A 12,345-nucleotide genomic window follows, 5' to 3' on the forward strand; every position below is an offset into this window, starting at 1 on the left:
AAAGTATCTACAAAAATAAAGTTATGTTTATTTTGAACAGATTATTTTTCAGGCGAACGTTTACAGTTAATTTCCGATACAGTCCTTACTTGTGCAGCATGCCCACGTGGCAGAAAGCTTCTACAGTGAACATCTTTGCATGTCAAGTAATTATGTTGATAAGGTAATGCACATGCGATGTTTCTTTAATGCTGTTTTGCAGTTATAACACGATAATTACAGTAGTGATAAAAATCAGAGCCGCATCTTTTTCAGGATTGGTAAAGGGGAGCCAATGTTTAGGGGCACACATCGATGAGAAGTTATTGCTGTTAAAATTAGGTATATTGTATTTTCATAATTGTGTTTTCATAATGGTTTAACCAACCCTTTGGAGCCGGAGGGCTCATGTATTACCCCAACATAGAAACGCTAAATTAATCATATAGACACAATCATTACGATTGGTAATGTTGCGTAATTCAAAACAGCAAAAAATATATTATTACGGCTGCAGTCTCCATCTTGTATGTTTGTACATACTGCTGGACAGTGTGCGAGAAGATTTACTGGACATGATAGATTACAAATCGTAGCTTTGTATAATAAAAAAAATATCGTTACATCCGTAGACTTAAGGATCTAAGAGCGATTTGGATGACCTAGGATATCCCGAATGATCTGATACTGTCTTTTGAACTACCAGAAGACTTTGGGCCTGATAGATTACAAATCGTAGCTTTGTATAATGAAAGAAGTTACCGTTACACATGTAGACTTTAGGATCTAAACTTTGGAACAGTTTGGATGACTTATGATATCCAGAAAAACAAATTTTGCATCATATTCTACCTTTTCTATGCTATTGAGCACCAAAACCACAGATATACGTAGAAAAAACTCTATAATAATGCCTGGAAAAAATCCGGCTTCAAAGTGTTAAGAGGACTTTTTCGAGTAGAACATTTTATCAATTGCACAGGGCTAAGGAGAACCCCGCGTGCCACTCTGTATTGATTTGATCGAAAAGCAAACCATATTCTGCCTTACCAACCATTAGCATTTCAGTGCAGTCTTGAAACATGTTGGAAGAATTTTTAAAATCGCTTACATATTTTCTCGACAATTGTTCGATCCATGGCCTACGATACCTTGGTTCAAGATGTAATCTCTTGGGAAAGTGTGTGTCGTTTTGTAATATTTACCCCGTAATGAAACAAAACTATATTCAATTATTGCAGAACGTTTTGGCTGATTATGATAACATGCTCATTTACATCAATGATACTGATTTTGCACTATACTTTGGAAAGTTTTGATGAAACGGTGACTATCAACATCGAAAATTCGTATTTGAGATGGAACAATACATTTCCAGCTACTTCAATATGTTACGCAAAAGGACGAAGTTTGAGTAAGTGTGAATATACTAATTTTCATATCATAGGGTAGAAGCATTAGTTTTGACCAGTCCGAAGTTTTGGTGCGGTATTCAGCCTGTTGCGATCTAAATCGTCAAAAAATATTTTTTTTTAGTAGGTTCTTATATAATACTAGCTGTCCCGGCAAACGTTGTCTTGCCAAGCTGTGGTGGTTTGACAACTGTTGAGCTTATAACGTCACCGCACTCTAGATTGGTTTCATTTCGATCGTGTTGATTTCCTTCCCAGCTCATGAAAAATCAGTACTTGATCAATTTTCTTTATTTTTTAGTTGATATTCGTAACTTTTTGTACATATAAACACAGCCACCACGAATACGAACCGAACCGTGCAAAAGTCATGCTGATCGGTTCATCCGTTCGTGAGTTTTGTTGCCTCAAAGGAACTTCAAACTCATTTTTATATATATAGATTAGGATAACAGCTGCTTCTAATTTCTAACCTAAAAGTCTCAGCATGGCCATACTGAATACCTACGCATTTACAGCTGTGGCTGTATAGGTTCTTGTTCCAATTACATTCGTTTATTTAATTTTCAACTGTTTTGCGGAAAATTTAGAGAAAATATTATTTTATCATTTAGTATCTGTTGAGTATTGTTACATAAGAGTATAGCGAAATTCTGGAACTGCTTTATTGATTAATGCGTTTCATTTGTACTTCGCCTATGCCTCTATCTGAAGTAATAAACCAGATCTCATTGATGTGCTTATGCCATAAGGCTTATGGTATTGATAGAAGAATGCGCAGGTTAAGGATCAAGGATCAATTCTTCTACTTCAGCATAACGTGCATAGCCGTCACTCCGGAAGCACTGATGATGGACAAGGACCATAGGCGCCAACTTGTGACTTTGTTGGAAGTGGCGAAGCTCTTCGGCCTTCAGCCGAAGGTCTTCGACGTCCGAACCTATCGTGACGCAAAAATCGACTTGGAACACTACTGGTCAAAATGCACCTAAAACTTTTAACTATTAGTTTTGTATGGTACAACCTTGCACAAATGAAGCAACCGGATGTACAGAGTGGCACGCAGAGTTCTCCGAGGGCAAACTCATGAGTTGTATCAGAAGAGTATAGAATAGAGTCTTAGCAGAAATGCACCTAAGCAGTATATAGTTTATTGAATTGCTAACTGGACTGCGAAAAAGTGCGGAATCTCAAATAAAAGTGCGATATTGCATCAAATCGTTCCGGTGTCTTCACCGCACTTATTCATCACGAGCTAATGAATAAGTGCGGTGAAGACACCGGAACGATCTGACGCAAAATCGCACTTTTATTTGAGATTCCGCACTTCATCGTCGCACTTATGACCGCGCAATACTCGTACAATCTTGAGGCTCTATGTGTCCCTTCTACAGGATTGCTGGAGTACAGTAAAAGCAGTCAACACTGACGCAGCCGAGTGCACGATCGGGTACGTGGAACGAATGGTTTGACAAAGAATGCACAGCGATTTTGAAAAAAAAAAAAACGGAGCGCAAGTGGTAATGCTGCAGCATGGAACGCGACAGAATGATACAAACAGAAGCGGAAACAGCAAACCCACCTCTCTCGGGAGAAAAAAAACGTCACTTGGAAAGAGTGGAGTGCGATATTTTCTTGTTTTCATTTGTTTTCGCGTTACAAGCACATTTAAAATGGTCACAACGTATGTGTTTATAATACGTTAATTAATATTTTACTATTGTAATCTTAAAAGTTCTACACGAGAAGTAGTCATCAAATTTCCGAAAGCTGCGGTACCATAACCCTACGGGGGCTTCATGGTTATCACTGGCATTTCGGACTCCATTTTGGCGGCGGATGAATGTCGACTGATTGATGATTTTTTGTGTGCTCACAGAAAACAGAATGGCTGTCCGAAACACTAATGTTGTGGATGCCGACGCATGACCGGTGTATACAACAGATGAGAAATAAATGGATAACATGGAACTATTGTGCTGTTCTCAAGAAAGTTCTACTAGAAGACTTCGTACTGCGAGTCGAAATTTGAAGGGAAAAGAACGGAAGCCTTGTATATTTCTATCTACTTTATCTCCCTCTCCTAAATATACATCTGTATATTCGTGCTTCCACGGGTCAAGCGATGACAAAGACCGATAGCTAAGAGTTGTGTGCTTAGCTGGTAGTGCAGCCTGGGCACTGTTGTCCTTCTGACTTCAGCTAGATTGAGGAGGTACGACCCGAGCGTCTGTTCACCAAGGAGGTGCGGCTCAAACAGCGTCTGTTCTGGCATCCAGCGGCTGAGTAAGAAACGCTGCACCACGCCCAGCTAGATCCAAGGTGGTAGCCCCATCAGCGTGGTCGTCCCAGTGTTGGTTGGGACGTTAAACAGAACTGGCACGATGGCCCTCCGGAGAGACAGGAGTGTTGGCGTCCTTACTTTGAACTCCGCAGAACTCTACGATCGAATAAAGTTTGCCGCAACACGAAGTTAACTATCTACAATACGCTGATTAGACCGGTCGCCCTCTATGGGCACGGAACATGGACCCTACGTGCAGAGCACCAACGCGCCCTTGGAGTTTTCGAACGGAAGGTGTTGCGTACTATCTACGGCGGAGTGCAGATGGAAGACGGGACTTGGAGAAGGCGAACCCGGGTAGAGGCTAATGACTAACAAAGGACAAAATAATAACTGGTTTTGCCATCATATCTCGTTTTGCCATTCTTCTGTTATTATGAAAAACTTAAAATGGCAAATCAATAGCAAAATATACAATCATAGCAAATCTTGTCATTGATATGTTATTCATGAATAATGCTAAATAACACTTCAATAACAAAAATTACTATCATGGTAAAACTTGCAATTTAGCACCTTTTATAATGAATTGTATAAAATATGAAATCAATAATATAATTTACATTCCTAGCTAAATTTGCCATTATTTTGATATTGTGAGAAATTATTTATAAACATTAGGCACCATAACCTATTTTACTCTTAATATACCATTAACTATTATATTGTATATTTCAAGCATAACAAAATAAAACTGTTTTTACATTGATTGATGAGCTTTAATTTTATTGAAGAAAAAAAAAAAGAAATAGCTCATTCTAGGGGCAAGACACTGTGCAAACGAGTGCAACTCTGAGAATTTCTGAGTAACTCTTTTTAGCAATGATCGACGAAATTTGTCGAAAGACATCCCCAAAACTGCAATTTTCATTCAGCACATGCAACACTTTGCAGTTTGACATTGATGCCAGATCACACTTTGGCATAAAAAAGAGAAATTCTGAGGAACTGTGAGGAATTCTGAGCAACACCTCGAACACAGATTTGCTCTCGTTTGATCTGTCCTGCCCCTAGAGCTCATTTTACCTTTCTTCTGCTACTTTGAAATAATAACTGAATCTACCATTATTTTAAAATTGAATTTGAACAACTAAACCTACCATTATTTTGATCACCACATAAACAGCTGAATTTGTTCTTATTCTGTTATCAATAACTCAAGAATGTCATATTTTGGTATTCACCGATAACAGTTAATCTTATTTTGTTCTTCAATTTAATCCGCATGCTTTACCATTACTTTGTTATTACAATGGCAAAATAAGTTATTTTTAAGTTTTTCTGCTACCAAAATTTTGTTATTATTTTTGTTATTTTAACTCTTATTTCAAACAAACAAAGCCATGGACCGAGTAGAATGGAGACGGCTGCTATGTACAGCAGAGGCCATCTCGGCCTTAGCCAAGCCTGATCGCAATATACAACAATATTCGTATTCATGTTCGTAGCGATTCATGTTTGTAGCGAGAATAACAAATGGATTGAAAAAAGCCATTCAAAAAATCGTTTTTGCTCCACACTGCTCATTCGATTCGTAACCAGATTATATGCCTTCTCCCAAAATTTGAGTTGATTTGATTAAAAATTGGGACTGCACAAGCCCTTCAAAGTTAGTATGGGAATTACTATGGTAAAACTACGATTTTCATTCAATTGACCGCAGCATTACTACAGGCACTAGGTATCATTCGAGCGAGGAGTGCTAAAGGTGATCTTTGACTGTGTGTAGGAAAACGGTATGTGGTGGCGAAGGATGAACCACGAGCAAGCACACTGAACTCAACGACGAATCCAACATCCGTCAGGTAGCCAAAGCTTCAAGGATACGGAGGGATGGGCTGGACAGGGCATATTGCAAAACGTAGTTACTTTGAAAAAATGAAAAAAAAAACTTTCATCTTTTCCTGTTTAAATGTTAAGTGAGTGTAATCAATATTATCTAAATTGCAGAGTCTATTCAAACGTTTTTGGAAACATATTGGGCAGAAAAGAATTTGACCAAGCCAGCAAGGTTAGTATTTTCATTGTACATAGTGTAGTGATCTTCAATTGCATATGTAAATCCTTTCAAAAGATTCTCCAGTTTCCTACGTCTTGCGCAAAAGTATTTGTTTGTAAGCCCCAGTAATAACATCGAGCATAGTGCTACAATATGTAACGGAATGAACGAAACGTGCAATCTCGATCTCGAAACTATGCAAACACTGGTAAGTAAAGAATCTTTAGTACTTTCATTACCCATGTCTCATGCGTTTTTTCATCAGTTTTTCCCAAAATCATGCACGGACGTTTTCATCAATGTTTGGTTTCTTGGAAAACCGTATCGCTGTGGAGATATTTTCAAGCTGTTTTATACGGAAATGGGGTTCTGCTTTATATCGAACAGTATCTTTTCTTAGTAAGTTTATTTGATCATTAGTCATGAATTATTGAGAAGAATATGTATTTTTTCCAGTGATATGAGCTATGAAAAACTGCCCTTACGGTACACATATGAAAATACGAAGAAGACCTTCGAATTCCGATACAAAGAAATAGATGCAATTAACTTTGAGGTATGTTACTAAAAGCCGCTTACGCAATATTGAATAAACTACATTTTCCATACGTTGCAGCTTTTCATTCATAGCCCGGAAGAACTTCCTTACTCTTTGATGCCACCGTTCAAACCTCGTAAATATGGCGCTTTTATGCATTACACTCTGAATGTAAGTTTATCAGCAATCCAGGCTAGAATGTTGCTTTGAAACTAAAAACTTTTTGGATTCAACATTATCGTCATCGTCTTTTCAGAATTGTTACATGTAACATTTACAACATTTTTTTTGTTCTAGACTATCGAAGTGTACAACCATGAGGACGTAAAGCATGAACCGATTAAAAAACGTGAATGCCGATTTCCACATGAAAATATAACGAAAACCTTGCCGTATAGCTTTACGAATTGTTTTCTTCTTAAAAGAATTGAGATGGAACTTGCCCAATGCAATTGTACAATTCCGACATCACCGATAGAATGTAAGTTTGTATATGGAGAACTATACTTCATATATAATAAAAAAATAATGCAAAATTTTGATCACATCTAATTAAGTCATCTTGTCTTTTCTTTACTACATACTATCTCTATAGATAAATCCAAATACTGTAACTTTACCGGACTTGATTGCATTGCAAATGGTAAGTCCTAAAATTTCTCCCATTTTATTCATAATCATTTTTAGAAATTTACTAAAACTTATCGATATCTAATCGTTAACTATTTACCCTGTTTTTATTATCATTTGTTTTAGATACCTATGAACTTACATCTCATTTAATCACTTTTATGAAAATCTTCTTGCAACTATCAACACACTTTAACCTATTTTGTTGTTAACCTATTTTGTTATTATCTGAAACCAGAAGTTGAAACAGTATCAATTATTTCAACTATTATCATCTTTCATTGTATCACTCTCAATAAAGCTCAAGTATTGGTAGCAGTCAAGAAGAACCTTTTCGGCGGAGAAGAACCATGTATCCAGTCGTGTTTGGAAATGGAGATAAATGTTTTGGGGTAATTCATTGTGTGGTATCATTACAAAATCCGACGACATGACAAACTTAATTCTTACGATTATAGGGAAAACACATTCAATATGAGAGATCCAAAAGCACCGGGGCACGTTATATTGGAGATAATGAACATACCAACCAGTCGATACGAGAGATCAGTGTCGCATACTAACCTCGATTTTATAGGTAAAATGTATTATGTAAATTCATAGATAACCTGGTAACATATTCCAAGACGCTTTCTTATGTTATTTTTTTCAGTGTCCCTTGGTGGTGTTGGTGGATTGTTTTTCGGTGTATCATTATTGAGCATTGTGGAAATTTTCTATTTTTGGTTGCGACGGTCGTTCCAGTAAAAGCAAATGTAATGCTTCGTTTAATCTATCTATGTTATATAAAAATCAAACGTTTCAAAAATATAGCAGATTAGAAACAAATAAATACAGTAAACATGTTGCAGTTATCGAACTTCTACTGTAGTGGGCCGGTCTCCGCAAGAGTTACTCATGTGAAAACATACTTTTTGTATTTTTCTTAAAAATCGCTCAAAATTGCCCTAAACCATATAACCGATGATGTTAAAGTATAGCCCAGGATGTATCAAAAATCTTTGTCGAAGACCGTATAGCGATCCAATGCATGTGGAAAAAGTTATACCCTTGGCAATTCCTGTCATAAATTGAGATTTTCTTATTGATGTTATTCCTTCACATGTTAAATGTTAACTCTCTACTTCGTATGGTTGCTCTAGAGCACCATCGAACTCGAGACAAGCGGAATCAGATGAATATGATGCAATAGTTTTTAGAATATGATTGTAATCTCATTAGGTAAACCCAACACCCATCTACCGTAAAATGGGGTGTTAAGAACTCATGGGGTGTTAAGGGATTCATCTTCACATACTACTTTGAAAAATCGCCAAACCGTATAAAAATTGATTTACTAATTCCAAATTCGCTTTAAATGTGTGTTGGAAATAAAGGCATACTACCGTCTTATTCCGCTGGTTCGTTTTAATACGACACTTTTTAATTCGTACCCCACTTATTCGACAGATGTCGAATTAAAAAGTGTCCAAGTGTCACAGCGATGTACACTGTAAATCAAAAACAATTTGAGATTGCGCTTATACTCGCACCCGCAGCAGCTCCTCTTGCAGCAGCTAATTCCGGAAGTTCTGAATTGGTGCTATTCGGCACCCAAACCGCCTGAAGACCATCCGGAATGAACTGAGGATGGTATTGTGGATTTACCGGCTACTTGTATTCCACCGGTTACTTAAGTAGCCGTTACAAAGTAGCCGTTTTCATATAAAAATCAACTTGATTGTCAAAAAATGAATGTCGCTGAGTAGCTAGTGGCAACGAGGAATAGCGCATACAATAAAAATGTTTAAAATCATTTCTAAGTTACTCTTTTTATAAAACGGCTACTTTGGAGGCCATACTGAAGCGACCGGTAGAATGCAAGTAGCCGGTAAATCCACAATAACAATCGTAGAAAGAACGAGCTTTTCATTCGAGCCACCGCAATATCTGTTGAAATTATGTTTCATAACAAACCCGGAAATCAAAACAAAAACAAAAATAGAGTTTCCAAATTTCAATGAGCATGGTGGTGTAGGTAGAGTGACCAGTTTGTCGAATTAAAAGTTTACCCCGGTTATTCGACAACAGTCGAATTAGCGGGGTAATACGGTATAAGGATTAACACTCATGAAAATACGTTTTTAACTGGACACTAGACACCAAAAATAGAACGGCATTGCTTATTCTCAATTTCGCTACCATTGAAACATTCATTTGTAAGATCAGAAATATTGTTAGGAAAAATATGTGAGTAATCGTTAGATGTTCTATAACTCATTTCAAACGAAACTAGGGTAAAATATTTGATGTTACTAAGGTGATTTTCGAACACCGACAATTTTTGTAAAAAAAAGTCTAGTTTCATAAACTGGTGGAGTATTAGGGGATGAAATTTGTCATATATTTTTTTTATTTGTATCATGACGTTTTGAGGCCATTGATTCATTGTATAACAGTAACTATTCTGAATGATGAATTACGGATTTCATTTTGGGTCATAAGCATCCCAACAGTTGCTATGGATGATAAATTCAACTACATATAATAATACAACATAGATCTTCAGAAACAAGTGTTAGATTGACACATATACATTCGGGTCTCCTATAAGACGCTGCCACCCATTTTACGCCCACCGTAATTTCCACGTTGTCTTACAACCAAATTGATCCATTTTCGGAATGTGACTAGCATATAATATAGCCTTACTGCAGGCAAAAAATCAACTGGATCGAATGCAAGACAGCTGATAAATTGCAATGGGCGTAAATTGCATGGCAGCGTCTTATAGGAGACCCGATTGTAATTAGAAAATGTGTCAAATGTTTATACAAAATGCCGCAGTAGTCCCTCTTAACAGAAGATTGTGTTCTTTGAGTTTTTTGTTATGTTTTAACTAAGGCATATTCTTCAAAATAGATTTTCCATCTGTTTCTTATTTAAATGTTATCAGTGGCGCTAAAACGTGACAGCTTTTTGAAAATATGGAATATGCTCACTTGTTTCATATATTATGTAATCAGAGTGTCACTAACTCTTGCAAAAGCAAGTATTTATGAAGAAGACTCATGGCTATTAAATATCCCAACATCTAAAATACGTCTTATCAGAGATGCTCCACGAAAGAAATATTGCGCGCAAACCCCAAAATTTTATTCCCACCTTTGGGTTTCTGCGCCGAAGACCCAGCGCCAGATTCGGCGACAAAGAAACACGACAGCAGTCGTCGGACAGTTGGCTGATATTTGACGGCGGCCGCCCGTTAGTTATGGGAGTGGATTGTTGTCATGCAAATAGAGCTTTTCGCAGAAATGTATGTGTATTAAGTTATTGTTGACGAAATTTTTGCTGTGTTAGTGTGAAATTTGGCGATTTGCTGTATCGCGTAGGCTTTCGCTGGAAGCAAACGTCAAGTTCTTCAGCGAAGCAACGAAAATTTTCAGTGAAAAAAGCAATATCAGCATTGAATACACAGTTTACACCCTGGGCCATCTACACGGAACCGCCAAACTACCCAAAATTGAGTTCTTTTGACGCAATGCCATAGTTCGGCCGAATAAGCCAAAATTTGAGTAAATTGAATAAACTCACGCTAGGTAGATTGCCTTTATCCCCAGCTAAAAAATATACTCAAGAGTAGATAAATTCAACCTAAGACCCCCTCATTCAACTCAATTTTGAGTAAACCGACATTTACCCAAAATTGGCTTATTGGGGTCAAGGACCCCTTTGGGTAGATGCATCTCTGTTTGTTTTTGACAACATCGGTGAGCCAGAGAGGGAAAAAACCTAATTTTGGGTAACGAGTTTATTCGATATGCTCAATTTTGAGTAAAATCGACCCAAATATTAGGTAGTTTGGATTTTCCGTGTAATGATGCTTGCATATAAAATATTTCAATATAAATTAGTTTTTAAGTGAACAAAAAACTGTCAATACACATCCTTAGTTTACAACCTGGGCCCTGTAGCATAATCGGGCTTATAATATTAGCTACAAGTTACAAGTACTAATATTACAAGTGCTAATAATTTGTGTTGCATAAAGGCTCAATTTTCCACTAATATTATTAGCACTTGTAATATTAGTGACCATGAAAATACAAGTTGTTTTGGTTCATTAACCTGTCAAAATTCATCCGACAGGTCACTATTAATTTGAAATGGCAGTTGATGTTTGTTTATTTTCTGCATTTTCTGCTTAACATCCGGAAATAACTTCATTTATTCCGAAGTTTTGCATTCTTTATACGGTACATGAAAAAAATCATGTGCTGTTTGGATCATTATCGGCCGCGCTGACGAAATGTATTTTGCAAGTACCTAGATTTTTAGTAAAATGTCCCAAAGATTTAATAGTACTGGTTGAAAAACAATGTATAAAGATTAAGCAACATGTATTATGCTTCTTGTTAAAATCTGAGGTGATCTGGGATGCAAAAATTGAGCTTTTACCTACTTTTATATGACGCAACTCGATTCGAGTTAGTGTATGTAGGTATACTGTAACTCTTGATTAACTTAATGATGCGCAATACAAGCAATTGATTCAAATTTATTTCGCATCTGCAACTATACCTGTGCTTTACCAAGAACCTCTAATCAAAGATGGGTATTGTAGAAACTTGAGAGACTCAGCAGAAATTATATTTTGGATACAAAGTGTACATCAACGCTATTTTCTCTTCAATGAGTTTCGAATACATATTGCCAAATTTAATCGTCGAAACCTGGAATATTTTATACTTGTAGTTTGTTTATGCAACATACACTTGTAAATTCTACTAATACTATTAGTCCAACTGACTTGTAGTATTGGACTTGTAACTTGTACTTGTAGTATTTTTATGCAACAGAAAATTATAAGTTACAAGCTACAAGACTAATATTATTAGTAGAATTTTCATTATGCTACAGGCCCCTGTTGGTCAGTGTGAACTGTTCAATTTGGTTACTCTAAATAGTAACTGTGAATAAAGTGAAAATTGAAGCCACTGGGGTACAATTGACGATATTTCTTTCAGTTTTCGATGCTTTAACAGAAAAAAAACTCATATACAAAGGTAGATGACAATGAAACGAAACTATGACTGCACCTTCAAGACTATGATAATCTTTTTCAACGATGTTCAAGAAATATTACAGTCGCTTTTTACAACTAATCAATTATTATCTTTCTTTGAACTATAAGAAATGGGTTGTTACATGTTCATCTATATATGAGGCAAAAAACATGGAAAATTTGAGAGTTTTTGTAAACTGATGTTTTATACATTTTGAACGGAAACTTAGTCTTGGCTAGGGACTTGAAACGTCAAAAGCGCAGTTGGCAGAATAAGGTTTGCCGGGGACAGCTAGTATTTTCTAAAAAATCGCTTATTTTGTTAGATATCTTCAATTTCTCCAAAAAGTTGATAAATTTTATAATCTATATACTGCCCCTATTCGCTTAACAGTCCCA

The 12,345-nt window shown here is 36.5% G+C and overlaps 1 protein-coding gene across 1 annotated transcript; it reads left to right on the top strand.

Annotated features, from left to right (window-relative positions):
* Positions 1-370: 370 nt before the first annotated feature.
* LOC115255858 (uncharacterized) lies at positions 371-7,673 on the top strand. Its single transcript, XM_062855577.1, has 11 exons — positions 371-1,393; positions 5,686-5,746; positions 5,810-5,942; positions 6,000-6,133; positions 6,191-6,290; positions 6,351-6,443; positions 6,570-6,753; positions 6,868-6,915; positions 7,204-7,294; positions 7,361-7,479; positions 7,555-7,673. Exons 1-11 carry the CDS (start codon positions 1,237-1,239, stop codon positions 7,647-7,649), a joined length of 1,215 nt encoding a protein of 404 aa, XP_062711561.1. The 5' UTR covers positions 371-1,236; the 3' UTR covers positions 7,650-7,673.
* The last annotated feature ends 4,672 nt before the right edge of the window (positions 7,674-12,345 follow it).

Source organism: Aedes albopictus, chromosome 3 (genome assembly GCF_035046485.1).
Source record: "Aedes albopictus strain Foshan chromosome 3, AalbF5, whole genome shotgun sequence".
Taxonomy (NCBI): domain Eukaryota; kingdom Metazoa; phylum Arthropoda; class Insecta; order Diptera; family Culicidae; genus Aedes; species Aedes albopictus.